Source organism: Prenolepis imparis, unplaced genomic scaffold, assembly GCF_030444845.1.
Source record: "Prenolepis imparis isolate NDT839.2.m4 unplaced genomic scaffold, iyPreImpa1.0 SCAF_8, whole genome shotgun sequence".
Lineage (NCBI taxonomy): Eukaryota > Metazoa > Arthropoda > Insecta > Hymenoptera > Formicidae > Prenolepis > Prenolepis imparis.
The window spans coordinates 5,702,013-5,721,664 of NW_028141166.1; the positions used below are offsets into that span (position 1 = coordinate 5,702,013).

General features: G+C 31.1%; 2 protein-coding genes across 3 annotated transcripts in view; one reads left to right on the forward strand and one right to left on the reverse strand.

Moving 5' to 3' along the window:
• Crmp (Collapsin Response Mediator Protein) overlaps window positions 1-4,213 on the forward strand; it is a 26,330-nt gene extending 22,117 nt beyond the window's left edge. The window contains exon 11 of one of the 2 annotated variants that reach the window (XM_083044246.1): window positions 4,076-4,213. In XM_083044246.1, the coding sequence (XP_082900372.1) occupies window position 4,076 (1 nt within the window). In that variant the 3' untranslated portion in view covers window positions 4,077-4,213. Of the gene's footprint in view, window positions 1-3,530; window positions 3,662-4,075 lie in introns of those variants that run through there. The other variant, XM_083044247.1, reaches the window with a different exon arrangement.
• On the reverse strand, window positions 2,002-19,337 carry LOC145939706 (epidermal growth factor receptor kinase substrate 8). Its single transcript, XM_083044242.1, has 10 exons — window positions 18,976-19,337; window positions 11,954-12,022; window positions 10,952-11,187; window positions 10,271-10,610; window positions 8,565-9,784; window positions 7,984-8,101; window positions 4,052-4,540; window positions 3,614-3,788; window positions 3,398-3,533; window positions 2,002-3,333 (listed from the first exon to the last, which is right to left on the reverse strand). The coding sequence occupies exons 2-10, from the start codon at window positions 11,994-11,996 to the stop codon at window positions 3,244-3,246; spliced, it is 2,847 nt and encodes a 948-aa protein (XP_082900368.1). The 5' UTR covers window positions 11,997-12,022; window positions 18,976-19,337; the 3' UTR covers window positions 2,002-3,243.
• Between the last annotated feature and the right edge of the window lie 315 nt (window positions 19,338-19,652).

Consider the following 19,652-nt stretch of genomic DNA (forward strand, 5'->3'; position numbering starts at 1 on the left):
AATAATTTTCATTATGTAACCAGTGTATCGTATAAAAATTTACATTGTGTTTTCTCATAATTTTATTAAAAGTATCCAGATTGAATGTTGCGTTCTAAATCTATTGTGACATACGTCTAACATAAGCATATATAAATCAGAGAAATTTTGACATCTGATAAAAATAATATCTTCTTACGGATCAAATTTTCGATAAATTTGTACTTGCTGTAGAATCCTAGAAAAAAGCAAAGTACATTAAGGAAAGATGATTCTAGATCGAACACAAAATTTATATACATGGAAATAATAGAAATATCGATCATCAGCAAATCGAAATTTTCGTTTAACATATGTAAATCTTATCAGTAAATGTTTACGATGATACCCCGATATCAAATTATTCGCTTTCATGACGTCCGAGCGCACGATATGAAACGACGCACAAATTTTTAATAATACTCGCTCATACTATCGCTGTAAAAAGACCATAAGATGCGATAAGAACAAAATAGATTATGTTTCATAAAAAGTACATATTCACTAATTGTAAGAAGCTTCTTATATAAGAAATATTCGTAGTAATCAATCATTTTCACACTTCACATGTATTATATTATTAATTTTTTTCACTTAATTCAAGTTTCCCTACATTCCGATCTTTAAAAGTCTTGAAATTAATCTGCTGTTTGATATGTTTATATAATTGAAGTATCAAATACCAATTCCCTTTCAACACACAATATCTTATCTTTATCTGATCTATTATTTTATCAACATTGTTAACGCTTATAAGATATATCGAAAAGTATCGTATTATTATCAAAGTTTATTTGACATGATAAAATGATAAGAAATAAAAAGAATAAAATATAATCGCATAGTCATCATCATCGCATATCGAGTATTAATGACGCAATTATTAATGTATCAGAACATAAATTATTGTAGGATTAGAACTTATGCAAACAATCTGTAAAATCGGAAAAATTAAAATTTATGTTATTGTCGATTTTCGAAACGTCGTTTCATATCTTTTCACACGAGCAACGTTAAAAATCAAAAGTTTTCTAGTAGATTTTTTATCGACATTTTGCAAGACATTTCTAAACATCTCTATATATAAAATAAATCGAGAGAAATATGACGTAAGATTATTTGAAATAGTAACTTTTTGTATTTTTTGTATTCACGCATACATTATTTTCTCTAAAAATAACTACAACACTCAATTTTTGCATAAAATGCTTTTTCTTCTCATAAAAATGATATTATCGATTTTATATAATTATTCGGAATCGCTTTTGAATTTGAGAAAACTGAAAAGGAAGTTATACAAATTTCCTTGAAACATTAGTTTTTGCGTAAAGCATTATGAACAATTAAAGATGGCAAATTACAACGTTGTATTGATTCGTAAAGTATATATCTTATAATGGAATATTTTAACGTATTGTTATTCAATTAAACTTTATACAGAAAGTTATTATGTTTTGCATGTGACGCTGTTGTATATTTTATACCAATATAAAAGATTTTTTATGTTATCACTATATTAGATATCTTGTGATATCAATTATTTAAAAGGCATAAATATATAAGAGGGCTTGATGATAGCGTTAATATATGTAATTATTAATGTGTTCACATTATGTGACCTCGTTTCAAGTATTCAGAAAAAATGTATAGTTTATCGACATAAATAGCACAATTAGATATTCTATTTATATCTGTTATAATGTATATGTGATCGCTTTAAATAAAAATATAACATCAATAATAACGCAATTTTTTGATAGATGATTTCTCAATAGAATAAATCCAGAACCTTCTTAGAGTTTTATTCTTCTAATTAGATTTATATATAAGCTAAAAACGCAGGAACATATATACATATATATATAAGGATTATATATCCGGCAAATTGTTTTTGTTCTTTCAATTAATTAATGATTTAACAATTTAACAATTTATTTTTCAGATTTTATATATATAAATTGATGTTATATATATTAATTATATAATACATTAACTTTTTCATTACTGTTTTCTAATATCAATATTATTTTGATAGCATATTTTTATAACATTTTAATTGAACTTCATTTTGTTAATACGTTGCTGTCGAGTAATATAAAGTGATTCTATTTATACTAATACATATATTTCATTCATTTACACACATACTCACACACACACACACACACGTAGAATAAATTTACTAATATATATTTATTTTAATTAATATAGTCGAATATTGCTGAAGTTATGATTGTAACGAGAAAATATTTCATACAAAAGATTTTTAAAAAGTATATAATTTGCAACTAGCAACTACATTTTTTAAAATTATATGTATATATTTTCTTTAATTGATTCCTCTCCTTATTTTATACATAAAAATGTTAAATCATGGAAAATGAATATTTTTGGAGATATTTTATAATTTATGCAAAATTATTAGTCACATTAAAGTATAAAAAATATCTCGTATAAACTATTCACTTTTTGGTTATTCTACACTTATAACTTTTTATGACAAATATTGCAAGGATTCGATTTATATAAAAAAATTAGAATAGTTCCATTAAAAACTAGGACCTGGAAAAATGATCTTTGTTAGTTAAAATTCAAAATTACTTTTGTATGAAATATTTTCTTGTTTCAGCAATATTCGACTATAATAATTAAAATGAAATACTCTGTATATATAGATTATGTATGTATGTAATAAATACATATCAAATTAAAATGCTTCAACGAAATTCACGATTCAATATCGCACTGGGAACTAACTTATCTCTATGCGTAAGTCTATTAAAATATAATAACTGAATATTATGCTTGTACTGAATGTTATGTTTTCCAAAAGAAAAAACATTACAGGTAATTTATTGTATGTAATACATGCTTGTATCTTGCTAAAAATTCTTTGGCAAGCAATATTGCTTTAATTCATCGTGTAAATAATATATTATCACAATATTTAAGGTAAAATAAAATATTTTGACGCGGTATTTTTATTGATAAGAGTTTTCGTTCTGAAAATTCTTTCTAAGAAAAGCTTTTTCTATGAAAAATTACGAAAAAATATATATATTATTTTATTTTACCCTTCATTCTCTTCTCACTTGATAGTTCTCGCTAATAAAGCTTGCACATATATCACCTATCTATTATATTTGCATCATTTCCGCATATATGCGGAATATATGAGGAACATATGATTCACTAAATTATATATATATATGTATATATACTTTACTACGCGACTTCATCCTTATTTAACTCCTCTGCTCTTTGGCGAGCTTTTTCTAAAATCTGCTTGAGCTCCGATGATCGAGCTGTTTTGTACTAAAAATAAAATTTCGAGCATAGAAAGTGACACAAGATTAAATCTAACTTCAGTTGCACTTACCCCGCATTCATTTTTCGCTAAAGTTAATTGACCATTGAGTCTGCTTCCTTCGGACAATCCGCACAATTGCTCCAATCGTCGCCGTGATAAATTAAATAATTCCATGCCGTTCATATCTTCCAATTGTTTGCAGATTCTGCAAATAAGATAAATCGCTGAGCAAACGAATCCATTGGATAATGAATATCGCGAGGTAGTACTGGAATCAATGCATACTTTTTCGAGAATCCTTTGGCCTTCAACCAAGTTTGAATTTCCTGAGAGGTCGAGTATTGATTCGCCCAAATCTCGTGCGTGTTATTGCTGAGAGAAGAATTCGCCTTCTTCTCTCGGAACATCGTCAGGACAAACTTGAGCTCCTTTTGAACCTCTTCTTGACCGGAAGTCTTGTCTTTTTATCGAATATCAACAATATAAAAGCGATTAGATTGAAAACTAAAAAGTTTGAAAGTAAAAGAACCCTGCATTAATCCTATATAAAATTGGACCTCAATAAAATCAGTTCATCTTCTCATATGTTGTAGCTTTTGACCTGCTGGACAAAGCTTAGCTTTGAATCTATTACATTTTTTATTCAGCTACAAAATCAGCTGATTTTACCAGAATCCAGGATCTTTCATATAGGATTAGTCTCTCTCTTTTCTCACAACTCACCATTAAAGAATCTAATACTTTTAGAAACATCCGCTTTATTGAGGGTGGAAAATGTCGAGGGTGCAGATTTTTGAGTCTGAAGCTGCGGGGTGAATCCTATCGGCGTCGGTGGTGGAGGAGGCGGTGGAGGCGGCGTAGAAGGTATCTTCGACGAAGCTAAAGCAGGTGATGCTGGTGCTGATTTCGGTGGAGATAGTGCTGGTGTTGATTTCAATGCAGACAGTATCGGTGCTGATTTAGATGCAGATAACGTTGACACCGATTTCGCTGTTGATGCAGACACTGCTGGCGGAAGCGGAAGTGCCATCTTCTCCAGGACCTCCTGATCGGATATTACATCATCTGGCATCATATCGCGAGGTGGTGAATGCACTTCCACGATGCTCTGCTGCGTATTGAGCTTTCCGTGCGATTCGGAAGTGCTATCGATAGAAGAAACACTTGACCTGCTACTGTTACTCGTGGCTCCGTTGTAAACATGAATGTTTTCTGTAAAACAATTTTGCAATGTTATTTATTTTTAAGTACAAACTGCAATTTTTGTATGTACCCATAGTCAATTTAAACACCCTGCATAAATATTATAAAGTATGGAAAAGCTATTGAAAATATAAAAAGATCATAACTTACCCCAAAGCTTTCGCTAGATAGAACATACACACACAATCTTAAGATATATATTGGACGAACAAACATTAAGCATAGTGGTTAAGCATTACATGGCAATATTTAAAATGTTCTACAACTTGGAATTTAAATTCTAGTTAATACAAATCTAAATAACAAAAATTCATTAAATATCCATGTACAATTACGTTTAATAATCGATTCACAGGAAATAGAAAAAAATTAAGGAGACGACGATATATCGCACAAATACAATCTGTAACTGGATATATTTATTAACAATAAGAGTAATATACATAAATTACAGTGTAATAAAATACTGGACATGAATCGCATCCCCAACCCGTGGACACACATACAAATATCGAATTAAGGCTTCCATCGATCGCAAAAAAGATAGGAAATAGCGCCGTTTACATTTATATGTACATTGTAAAATTTTTTGTAGAAATTATATGTCGCGATTTTACTGTATTTTAGAAAATACAGTAAAATGTGTCATTATTTATGGTTTAACAATTAAAGGAGTGTGAACAAAATGAATCTATGATATAGAAATGAATTAACAAATATTTATTCATGATTATTGTTTAAACGATATTATACTATTATATTGTCCACGCGCGAATATATTGTTCATTGACTTCCTGGTCCACTTATTATCATCGCATTTAGGTCAACAATTCTATATGGATTTAAATATATAGTAATAAATAATGCAAGCTATAAGAAGTAATGACAATATCAATTTGATAATATCAGTTTTGTATTTTATGTTTGTACCTTTTATTACTATTCATTGATAGTTAAAGATTTAGAGTCAACGTATTATATATTGATAGATAAGTTTAAAATTAATATAAATCATATAAGGAAAGAATTGATTTACAAGAAAATCTTTTTTGTTTACTGAATAAAAATTATGAATAAATATAATTTCTCGTTTTTTTAAATATCGATTTTACGAACATTGTGTACATCTTTTATTTCTCGTTGTTTTTATATCTTCTTTTTCTTTTTAACTATTTCCTTCAACCATTTTTATACAAGCTTATTTACATCGATTTAATACATACAAAATGCATGTGACGACATGTACAAGCAGAATCAAAGACAAAAGATTTTTTGCTTCAATAAAAGCTATTGATAAAACACAGTAATAAACGCTAAAATGTGTTAGTAATATATCAGAAGTTTTGTTTTCGCTTATCCTCTCCATATTCTTATCAAGAGCCTTTATCGAAATCATAAAACTTTTTCTCACATTAAAATTCCCAATAATGACAAAGGACAGACAAGCAATTCCGTTATAATTTCATTGAAAAAATATAGAATAGATATTATAATTCGACTAATAAGTTAATTTTGCCGTTCAAATACATTTCTCAATAAAATTAAAGCATTATTTCGAATCAAGTATTTGAATTTCATAATTTTTTTTAATCGATTTAAAATGATATTTTAATTTTATTGAAAAATATTATATACACACAATATATTATATATATATTATCTGTGTTATATATAATTATATACATAACATTTGAACAGCAAAATAATAGAATGACCAGAATGTTCACAAATAAAAATATTATAGTAGAAAAATTCTCAAAAAATTAAATTAAAAAGTTATTTGCCATTTTTTATTTTAAGCAGTAGTTTTTGAGATATAAGGGCTTAAATTTAAAGCTGTGATTGACTAGCTTTAAATCCTGATATGTATCTCAAAAATTATAATTTGAAATAAAAAGTTACAAATAATTGTTTTACTTAATTTTTTGAGAAGTTTCTTGCTATAATATTTTAATTCGCAAATTTTGAGATACCTTGTATATATAATTTTATACTTGACATAACTTGCATTGCTTTATTTGTATGTACGTAAATATTCGTATGCATATAAGTATTTTCTAACGAGAAACTATTCAATTTCAATGGGTTAATATTGTAACATTTCTATGTAAAGTATAATATATAATATGTATATGACATATATATGTATATATATATGCGTGTGTGTGTATACATATACATACATATACATACATATGCATATATTTCTTTCTTCTGTTTTTATAAAATTATGTAATTAAATTTAGTTTTAGTCGATAAATACAGAGGATATATAATAAAATCTTCAATAATCATACAATCGATAATCAAAAATATTAAAACTAATTCGGTAACTCTCAACCACGTTAGATATCGGACTTGACGCAATCGTTATTTATCAATTTCTTTACTTATTATTAATTTAAATATTATTATTTTAAATTTGTGGTTGACAGTCACTACTCTATACTTGATGACTCTAACAGATTTCATATTATTGGTCAATTAATTTCATACTAAACGCATGCTAATATATTTATAATTTCATATTAAATGAATTTCAATATATATGTGCATATATATATTGCAATATATATATATCTATATATATTGTATGTATATTAGCTTTGATACAATAATACATCATATTACGTTGAGAAATAGTTCCCTCAATACCTTTAATGTTATATCGTCCCTGTGCTTTTATTTCTGATCGTTACCAATCATAATTTTTGTCTATGATAACGATATGTTTACGATAATAAAATAAAAGAGATTCAACGAAATAATCATCTATATCTTCGAGAATAATAATTATTATATAAATATTCACATAAAAGAGTGAATATTATTACTATTTAACTCTCGCATACACACATTTAAAACTTTTTTGTATTTATTAATTCTGTCAATAGCAACTATGAGATTTATTATGACATTTCAGATCGTATGACAAAAACAGACGCAAATGATATTGCAACATAAAGAAAAAAGAAGCAATATAATTTTGTAAAAAAAAAAAGTAAAAATGTATACTATTTTCATACTATTTTCTTATACCTCTGCATATGTACACGTTCAAGAGAAAATCATCAGATATTACAATATTCTTCGACAAATTACGCACATTGGAACGTGACGTAGACAATGATCTAACAGTTAATTATGCTAATTCAGTTACATACTAATGTTATGCGCGTTTCCTTATCTCTTATCAATTCTTGTTATCAAATTTGATATTATATTGCTTTTAAAATCGTAATCGCACCAATTAAGACATCATCTTTCGATTTTAAAAGACACATTCGTGTTGTTGCTCTAAAATCGAGACTTATTTATATAAAAGGGACAATATAAAAGCTGTATCTTCTAATTTCGCAACTTTGCCTGATAATATTCAGAAATTGCCTCGATTCGAATAAAGACAATAATGCTTGCAAGCTGCAAAAAAGCTTAAAAGTATCGAAATTCACCTTTTTTTCCAAGTCTTTCTTTTCTCACCCAATCAGCAGGCGCTGGTGGCGGAATCGCGTGTGTTCGATGCGCAGCTTCCGGTCCTGGACTAGTACTGATTCTTTCGATCTCCGAATCCTACGACAAATTTCATTATAAATATTAGAAATCTACGGCTAATTTAATAACAATTTAACGTACATTAAAGTTTTAGACTTCTCACTACAGTTACATCGAATTATAATCCGATCATATAAATTGTATTATTATAAAATAATGTATTACAATTATTATGCATTTCAATTTTTGCGTATTGGCTATTTAAACTTTTATTTTACACAAAATACAATTTTATTCATATTCTTCATCCTTCATACTACTCATAATAACACAGGTCTGCATAATTTTACATTTTTTCTGCGGTCTGGAAAAGAAGAGTAGTTTCCTATATAGTCTTCTTATGCGCTGAATTCAAATTTGCAAGACAAAATGGCCTATCATGGAAACTACTTTTCTTTTCCAGACCGCAAAATTATGCAGACCCGAGTGATTATTCATCGACGAAGCTATAGGAAGTATTTCGCTTCTGAATAACTCTTACCTCGTAGTTGTATTTGTGTCCCTGTCTCGGATATCTGCTAGTATACAAAGGATTGTTGAAGACATCATTGTCGGCCGAATGAGCGGTGGAATTATGCGACGTAACGATGGTGTGCGGCACATGAGCGATCTGTCCCCGAGAATTCCTCGCCTTCCACCATTTCCTGCTGTCGTCAAGGATCTCCAGGTACTCGCCCCTGACCACGGTGAGCTCCTTATCGTTGTTTGCCGTACGCGGATAGGTGACTTGCACGACCTTGGCGTGGCGCGTTGCCAATTCGTCCAGCCAAGCTTCCTGGGCTCTGTCTATCCCGGTGGCCGTTCTAGGAGCCCTCTCGATCGAATCCACAGAGATATCGCTGTGCGCCCTGGTCTGATCCACTCTCTCCTCCCTACCATATAACTCCGAGCTGGGCCCGTAATTTCTGTCAAAGTACTCATTACCGCCCCGTTCCTCCCGACTTTCGTACTCCAGGTAATCGCTGCTGTAATGCGATTCGTCTACGTCACGGTGATTGTAATAAGGGTCGTTTTGCTGTTCCGGTAATTCGTCTCTCTTCTGTTTATCCGCGTTCAGCAAGGACGCCAAGTGATCGTGGTCCCTATCCTCGGGAATAGGATACTCCGGTGACCAGCCGTCCATGAAGATCGGATGATAGGGCGGCACATGACCCTTCCATTGATCACGTGGAATCAGCCACGTGTCCCCCAGCGAGTGCCAGAGTTCGGTCTCCTTGCTGGTTACGCAGTTTATCAACAGATTGACGGCTTCTCGCGTGAGAAGCGGCGACACCACCTTGTTCGGTAGATTCGGGTCGTAATTGGTGTCGTGAGACGCATCTACGATGAGCGCGAGCGGCGTGAAGAGAAAGTGTACAAGTTCGGGCGCGTTGGGATCATGGATATGAGCCTTGAGCTTGGCCAGCAGATTGAACGAGAGCTTGAACTTCTGAAAGATATCGATGAACTCCATCTCGGGCGGTGGTTTCGCCCTCATTGTCAGCATACCGTCGCCCAAATTTCTCTTCTTCGACTTCCGGTTACGTCTTCGGCGCTCTAGTTCTCGCGACGCAGCAGCCGCGTGCTGCAAACGCGCGATGAACTTCTCGATGTCGTCGAAGCAGTGGTTCAGAATCGTCACGTCGCGCTCGTATTTCTCCGACGACGTCGATGATACCTCATCGTTGTTTTCTTCCCGGGAGATGTCATTCTGATTGTCTGCTGTGTTATAAATATACACAAAAATATTCTCGATGTATTAACTTTATCTATTATTAATATTATCTATTCAAAAACCGCGTAAAGCTTTGATTATATAAAATAAAATATATAGGGGGTCATTCAATAAGAGACAAACAGCTGTAGTTCAAAAAATATCTATAAATAAATAGTATAATACTTTCAAAACCATATATATAAGATAACATCCCTGTCATTAATTTAAAACAGTTGTTTGACAACTATTTCAGTAACCTCTATCATTCATTTAACAATGACAAAAGAAGAAGAAATATATATTAAAACAACAACTGTTTGTCTGCTTTACTTATTGAATGATTCTCGTATATCACTGTAATTTTTCGATAATTTTCGAGCTTTCTACTTATATTTAATGTTTGAAATATTTTTTTCGCTTTTCTTTTACGTAAACGTTAATATTAAAATATTATTTCAACGATATAAAATTAATTAATTTTCGACAATTACCACTTGCTGTATTAAAAGTGGACACTTGTTCCCTGACATTTACGCCGTTCAGAGGTGGTTCCGGGGGCGGTAAGGTCGGCGGAGGCGGAATGTGACCTCTAGGACCCCTGGGCGAACCACCCGTAACAAGTTTTCCCATTTGCAACATCTTCAGGTCCTCGACAAGGTCCTGCGCCGATACACTCTGACATTGGAATATGTGCATCTCCGCTCGCTGGCCGGAACCGCTGTCATCGGCCACCGTGAAGACTAAAATGTTATTGTACATCTCCATGGGATCCCTCGACGTGAACGCTGTCGGTTCTTGTATCAAGGAAGCCGGGAACCGTTCCATGACAGCCTAAAAATTTACAATCGTATATTATTATTAAGTGAAACTTGTTGTTCACCAATTGCAAGCAGTAATTTCGTTTTTCGTATGAGATTGCAAGTCGAAATGTTGATACAAATTATGTATTAAGATAGCCCTCAACTATCAAATAATTTCGTTTATAATATCATTTTATTATAGCTTCAGAAAGAGAAAGAGAGAAGAAGAAAGATCATAATAAGTTTTACAAATTTTATTGACGGTTGAGAGAACTTATGATGAAAAATATGGATTAATTAAAAACATTATTGAGTCCTATGATCATTTTCGATCATTAGTATTTATGGTAAAGTTTAAGAAAGAGAAATCACCCCCGTTTCGTTGTCCATGATAAGAACCCAGTTTCGTTCCAGACGAAGCTGCATTTTCTGACTCCAGATGCCATTGCTTTTCTCTAATTGTAAAAGCCTCCGCATACCATCAGCCGGATAAACAATACCGGTTTCCTTCGTGACGGTGAACGTGGCCAAGTGCTCCATCATATACGTCGGCTCCGAGCTGCTGGCTCGACCACCAGAAGTGCTCGATGGCCCGCTGGAACTGCCATCTGAAATGTGAGATTCGCCTTTTAATTAACTCAGTCATTTAAAAAAAATTAAAATAATAATTAACTAGTCATTTTAAAAAAATTGTCTCTCGCTATTCTCCTCTCATCGCTCAATTTTTGAAATAATATAGAATGTCATTTTTTTATCATTCTTTTTTAATTATAAGGATGTCCGCTAATAATCGCCTCACTCATCATGTACAGGTAGAGCAGGTTTAATCGAGTAGGAAAGTCCTTTATCATTTTGGAGCTACGCGATAGTTGAAATTAATGAGAAATTAATTTTAAAAAGTCAGCCAATTCGGCGCGAGCACAAAAATGCAAAAGAGACAATGTTACGTGGTTACTAAACATGCAACGAAGCGGAATTAATAATCAAGTTTAATTATGTATTACGTCTATATATAACCGTGTAACAATGGAATCTTATATTGATAAGGCGATTATTATACCGGATCCTCTCTGTATAATTAGTATAATTTCATTAAATTTTTCTTTTCCACACAAGCACTCCTAATTTGTTCCTTCTTCATTTTAAAAATATTTTTAAAATGCAAATTATTTTTAATTTTGTTCTAATTTTTCGTACATTTACATAAAGCTATTTCTTTTATTGTTTCTTCTACAATTTGCAATAATAAGTCAAATAAAATCAAATAAAATTAGCAGCGAAATATAATATACAATATTAGCGAGTAATAATTTACTTTGAAATGTGAAATTATACAACTGTAATTCCGCGATATAATCTAATAAGATTACTCACCTTTATAAGCGGGACTGTGACTACTATTATAGTACGGCATCATTAACAGGATATTCCGATCCTGATTAACTGAAACAGAGAAACCAGGATGAATTACAAATGTATCGCTGTGAAAGGAATTCTGAATTATATGTCGGATAATAATTCATCATGGCCGAGTAAGGGTACAACAAAAATTTTAATTGGCCTTCAAAGTTGGTGTTCGTCAATTAAAAAAAAGTCAATAACTTTGCATCTCCCTACATCGTCAAAGTAAAGTTTCAAATTTAAGTATTTTTTTTTTACATGAGGGAAATCCATCATATCCTCCACTATGGATATTCTTATCTTCTCCTCTCGGTTTATTAAATTTTATTATCAAAAGTAAAACTTTCAATGGAACAAATCATTCGCTAGATTCTTCGCCTTTCATTTAATTTGCATGCATGCAACTTCCATGGAATTAGAATTTTTTTGCACGATAAAATACTTATCAGAAATAATATTTCAAATAATAATGATATATGTGGATCATATAAATATATAATATTTATACAAATTCTTATAATACAAGTTTACTTCTTTAATTTTGCCAAGCCTAAGATAGAAATAATAAATCTAACAAAATGTGCAAAAAAATGTTAGACTGTGTAAAATATTAAGTATAACTATTTCGCCTTTAGTTCTCTCTTACACCTTATAGGTAGCTATTCAACTGGACGTGAAAGAATTCACGGCGCGATTCTATAATGCTCGAGCATAAAGATCTCGACAGCGATCTAATGTACAGTAATCATAGCAAAAAGGGAAGGGAAAAGGAAGGAAGGTGAGAGTATAGGCTTCAATGTGTATGTCTCTCCTCAACATTAAAGTGCCAATGTGTTTTCTGCGTGCCAGAAATTCCTCATCAACGCACCGAATTTCAGATTTCCGCTCGTACGAAAATTTTTAATTACAATTTTTATTAATATTTTCTGTTGTTCTCTGAATGTTAATAGTTGTGTGGGATTCCATTGAAATACAGTAAATACAAAAGCAAATAATCGCGAATGAATATTACGTCATTTTCTTTGACGCGGTAATTATTACTTAATGATACTCTAATATGTCATATATGGGATGCATGTGGGATGAACATGCAAATTGCAGAAAGCATAGAAGATTCTCATTAAGAATATGTGATTTGCATGCAGTCGGTTGCAAAAGACAATTCCACATTACGCCAATATTTATTAATCATTAATCGATATCAAAATTAACGTTTATTTATACATGTAATTTTAATCATGTATTTAATATTTAAAAAAAATATATATATATATAAAAATATTTTTAAAAAAATATATAATATTTAAAAATACAAAGTATTTTCTTGGAAAAAAAATATTTCAATAAAGGTAATTTGGCCACGAAAAGTTGACCTCTTGCGCGAAAGATATTTTCACACGGAACTATATAAATGAAACTTTGATCGTTCCACTCTCATACATACATAAGATCGGAATGCCGGCCACGCCAGAAAGAGAGAGAGAGAGACATGTTGAAAGTAAATACATACATCGTGCGGACATGAGTACACATATATAAGCTGAAAAAGTGGAAAGAAAGTTGCCAATACACCTCGCATACCTACAGCGATCTATTCGTGTTGAGTTGCGAACGAGTTTTGCTGTGAATGAACTGAACTGCAGCAGACGAATCAACTTTTCATCTGACCGTTTGACTCGCTGATTAATTCATTATTAAGGACTCCTCGCAATCGATTATATCTGTTTCTCAAAAGTCCTGGTGCGCGTTTATTCCCATTATGTATCAAAATAAAATAAAATATTCATTTCTTTTAATTGCGAGCTTCATGTGAATCTTCTTTGCATTTAACTGTATAAAGGTATGAGAGATATCTTTGATAAACATGGAATTTTTCGTAGTCCCCTTGATGTTCGGATTGATAAATAGAGTGATTCATTTTTTAATTTTAATAGGTAAATATTTAAAAATCACGGAGTTTTAGAAAGAAAATGTAGGCCAAAGTTGTAGGATTTCAAGATATTATATCGTGACCTTGAAAATTGTCCTTGAATGGCGTTTTTCAAGGTCATTTAAAGATCAACCTAGTTTTTTTTTTTTTTAATGGAAATAGAAAGATTCTTATGATCTTTAATAATTTCTATTCTTCTGCCAAAATTTATATAATCTTTTTAATAATTTTACACGATAATTAAACATAATATTTAGTTAAATAATGATATATGTTAAATAATATGTGATGTATGTTAAATGTCTTAATTATAAAAATGCAAACTATAGAAAGATAATGTAGTTGATCTAAATTATTGCGTGTGAAATATAATAATATGATTAATGTAACATTTATCTTTAATTAATATTTAATAATAATATATGTATATTAAAATTTATATGTAGATATATATATTTCATATATGAGTCGATTATATTTGTGTGTGTGTGTTATTTAATATTGATTTTATGTACATTATTATGATTATGTAGGTAGATTTCGAAATCATGCTTGTCAAAGCGAAATTCGCAGACAATAGAAAACTGCCTTTCGCTAATCGTTCGAATAATATATTGGCATATTTAAGAGATATATGTATTATGTATGCATGTATGCTTAACCGCAAGGAAGAACATGTCAACGTCAAGACGAAATTACGCTTATGGACGTAAACAATCTCTCGGAAAAATATGCTAAGTGGAATGTGTGACGAGTTTCCTAGATAGCAAAGCCTATGCAGGAAAAAAGGCGAAAAAAAAAAAAAGGAATCCGCGAGTCTAAAACAGGAATTCATAGTTTTCATAATGACAAACATAACTCGCGCTTCTGGTATCTTTTGCTCTTTCTTTCTCTTTTTGCAATATAATGTCTGCGCAGATGTGAAAACTTCATGATATCGCGAACGAAATTCGCGATTTCACGAAAAATATAACGATATGATATCTGATATCAAATGCAAACCTTGGAATATTTCAGTATAGAAATTTGTTTGACTCTACTAGATATTAAAAAACGATAAGAATTTCCGTTTTTATTTCGCACTGCTGTAATAAGTATAATAAAAAATTAAAATATGCATATCGATAATTCTGCGATAAGTCCATTAAGTGAGTAAACATGTTAGCTAACTGACTTACATATGTAATTAAATTACATTAAATGAATTATGTAATATAAAAATACAGTGAATTATGTAATACAAAAATACAAAATTATATATTTAAAGAGAAATATGTTTGATTGCAAATAAAAATATTTATAAATAAAAAATACAAAAATACTTTTAATGTTTATAGATAGACAGGTGGTGTATGAAAAATTATACTGATGGACAGCAAGAAATATTCTCGATGTGTGTCACGAAATCGCAGACGTATTAGAAGGTCAACAAACTATTGCTATATGCAGCTACGTTTTCCATACGTATGCTGTGTACGCTAGATTTTAAGAAACCAGAACGTTATTAAAGGCAATATGCACGATATAAAAACAGCAATGTTCAACGATTAAAAAAGTTAATTTCAAAAAATTACATTACACCATAAAACATTAAATTACAAATAGAATTAAAATTTTCTGGATTTTAAAGTGATGAATTTTTGTTTTGCTTGTTGCTTTGCAATAATAAAGAAAATAACATTATTCTTTATATTTAGAGAACCGTCAATAAAATTATTTATGTCAATAATCTTTGCTTTTCTTATTTTTCAACAAGGACAACACACATAGATTCAAATTAAAATGCATTGCGATGAATCATCAGAAATATCGATTTGGCACAGTTTGCGTGAAAGTAAGCTCCTCAATTTACGTTAATCATGAACATTGAAATGACGAGAATCTATAAACGCAATAATAAGCATTCGCGATCTGTGTCACGACGTTGGTCTCACGTGGGAGAAATCATAGTCATCGTAGGCGTGAATTACAGGTGTCGTTTGACGATGGGATACAAGAGATGATGATACGACGGGATCATCGTTCAAATATAAACTCAAGCGTATTATATACTGTAGACTTGTAGACCTTTCCTGAACAAAGAAAAAATATTGAATCTCTAATTAGGACTCGATTCTACCTCCTTCAATAGGTAAACTCTGCTACTGACAAGAAAACCTCGCGAACCCGAAAATTCTGATGTTGATGAAAACTTAAATACATGTAAGAGGAATAAATAGATCAATTTAAAAATTTTTTTAATTTAGGCCGCAACTAAAAATTCATCTATTTATCTATTTATTATCTATATCTTATTTATTTATCTATGGAAAGAATTTTATGAGAATTTCTCTGATTAATATTTATCACAATAAAATATAAAAATATGTTTGATTAATTTTACTAAACTATATAGTAAAATTAATCAAATATATTTTATATATTATTGTGATAGATATTATTTTTTATTGCGATAAATATTAATCAGAAAAATTCTGATAAAATTCTTTCATATTGTCCCACGATTATCATGATTTTCAGGGTAAATTTTAAGAGAAAATATGTATGTATGTATCGTCATTACTGATTAAATAATAAAATAACGAACAATACAGTTGTGTTGTGACACAAGAGAGGAATGCAGTTCGCAAATGTCACGGGCGAGCAGCGACATGGGATTAGGGCTTTTTAACAGAAGGAACCGAGGAATGTCTGTAGTTCTTCTTGTGAGATATCGTCGTTTTACCTGCCTACTCCTATAAAAACCCCTACCTACGATAAAAAGATGCCGACTTTCGCGTGGTTCCGGGCTACAAATACCGATTCCTATTTACAAATAACGAGATGTTGCGCTTCTAATTAAGTCTTAACGAATGCAATAATCGTTTCTTACTTGAAGAACGAAACATATGATATTTGGAAAAAATCTAAAGAGATAAGAAGAAACTATCGTAACAGGAAGAAGTTATCGTAAATATATAACAGGACGAATATTCGCAAATTATGATAAATATTATTATTGTAATTCCCTTTTGTGAGATAAACATCCATTTGTATAATTATTATAATTTATTTTGATCTAAATATTTTTTTAATTTAATTTTTCGGACAATATAATTATGTAAACAAATCAAAACTTCATACAATCAAATTAGAATCATTATCATTGTTATCATATTATGATTATTATATGAAATCATATTAAGACATATTAAAATATGATAAACTGCAAAACTACATATGTAATTAACTATTGTATATAGATATATAATTAACTACTGTTTTATATATAATTGTTATTTATAAATGATAAATACAGAAAATTGTAAAACGCAAATTCTATGATTATTGTGATTAAATATTTATCTCGCCGATAAAATAATGGAAATTACACGTGACACAATTATTGGATAAAATAAAAAAGGATGATCAAAGGTCGGCGATCTGAATCATCGGAGATCATCATATATAGATCACGATAATGATAGTCTGATAAGAATTGGCAAATCAATAATACAATAGCTAAAAAGAATCGATGTTTGTTATAGATTTGTACGAAGTAATAATCTTTATGGCTAATTATCAAAATTACGATTAGAAAATATTTGTTCCATAAACATCGCTGAAAAAGTTAAATTTATTCATATTGTATTTAATACAAACTGCTTTTAAATTTTATCTCTCAATTGTGATTGAACAATATTGCTTTCTACTTTTGTTGTTGATTTTATATTTAATCTTTCTTGCTAATAATAAAGACTACTAAAAAATATATGTATAACAATTTTAGAATATTTTTTACGAATAAAGAGTTCTAATAAAAAATACAAAAATGTTCTTTTAATATTGTTGGAGATTTAGATTTTATAATTGGATATTTAAATATTAAACCTATGGAGATGCGAGAAAAAAATCTAAAGTTTTCAGACACAATAATCTGTGTCCGATAATTAAAATTTCATATCATAATTAAAAAAATTTGTCTTCTCAATCTCTCAAAAGTACTTCAATCTTAATCATTACTTAATTAGTTAATTGCGCTAGGAAACCGTGTAAAACCCATTCTCTAATGGCATTGAAAATGCACAGTACACACAGTATATAACAGCACATCCTCTCTTTCCCCCCTACATACACATATATACGACATTCCAGTGTAATCATTCGTGAATTTATATCAGGAAAAAGCACATGCGATTTTTATAATAGAAATTCTCTTTAGACCAAAAATATCAAATTATTTCCCGAAATTTTATCGTATAAAAATTAAGATATTATATATTTAAATAAAATATTATATTTAATATTATATTTAAATAAGATATTATATTTTTAAATAAGATATATTTTATATTATATACACATGTTTGCTAATATATGTCATATGTAAAAGAATTAAACATTCATTTATATGATTAATTAGAATGTCAATAAGGAGATAAATTGTTAAAATATTCAATTTATTTCCTTCAATATTATTTCTCCGATTTTTAATTGCAGCTTTCAGATATGAAAATTTTGCGCCTTAATCGAGATTAAAACTGCAATCGAGCAAATCGGTTTTTTCTTCTTTAATCTAGTCTAGCTTTAATCCTACACGTTCTCATACTCGCTTCCCGTCGACCCGGTCGTGACCCGGAGTCTTCTAAAACGCAATATATAGCGAACAAGTGTTAAAACCAATGTTCGATCGAGATATGCAAATCTCACGTCGATGACTCTAGAGTCTAGAGCATAAGCGATCGAAACTTAACAGCGTCTTTTATCAGGCCAATTTTTATCTGCCATACGCCTGCTCGTCATCGCTCGCTGCAGAGGCCAACAAGCACGCACAGGCACGCAATCGCGGCCATGCAGAAGATGGCAACAGGTGCGCGTGACCGGATGATCCGTCCCGGCTTGTCCAAGAACGGCGCAGTCCTAAACAAGGTGTCCCTCACGAGTAGAGATTCTCCGAGAGAATAATATCTTACGTTCGAAGATTCTCGGGGGGGGCTGATTAAAGGAACTTTTCGCACGAAATATCTCGCAGTACGCGAGATTATGATCTCGTAGGCTCGAGAAAAGGAGGATGGAATTTGCTTACCTTTATTTACAAATTTCTTTCGCAACGCGCATCCAGAGAGAGAGACGATGACAGATGAGGGGGAGGGAGGGGGGAAGCTCCCTTCGGGTTCTCGAGGCGACGGAGATGACACACGCGTTGCTAATTACGTCCCGAACATGCTCGACCGCAAACACTCCGGCGACTGAATCCCCGATCGTCGTCGATCTCTGTCTACCTGCCTCCAGGTGCGCCTGACGTAACGCGACGTTCTATTGGCCGACTTGAGACCAACATGGCGGACGGATCGCCGATCTACGCGAGGAATGTGAGGATCGGACGCCGATGAACCGATGGCATTCCAGATCCCAGCTGGCTCGCTTCGTCCATGTGATTTTTGCAAAAATCTCTTCTTCTTTTCTTTTTAGGTTTACTATTTGAAAAATAGAACGATGTAATGATAAAGACGCCGAATAATAAATATGTAAATTGTAGCAGGCGCTCTGAGAGAAAGACGAACGTATATCCGAGGACTCGGGTATCTCGAGCCAATAAAACTACCTGTTATAAAGGAAGATTTGTAAAGAATGTGACTCGATAGGATGAAAGGTGGAATTTAAGCACCTGTTGAACGTAAAATGGCGAAACTATTTAAAATGTTGCGCGCGAATGTTTTATTATAAATCTAATTCCTTTATTTAATAGATATAAAATATTTA

Bases quoted from the DNA above. Each gene is read 5' to 3' on its own strand.
- LOC145939706 (XM_083044242.1), bottom strand. From the start codon at position 11,996: ATGATGCCGTACTATAATAGTAGTCACAGTCCCGCTTATAAAG. The intron at 4,541-7,983 runs GTGAATTTCGAT...ATTGTTTTACAG, and splicing joins AGAAAGACTTGGAAAAAAAG to AAAACATTCATGTTTACAAC. The intron at 3,334-3,397 runs GTAAGTGCAACT...TTTTATTTTTAG, and splicing joins TAGCGAAAAATGAATGCGGG to TACAAAACAGCTCGATCATC.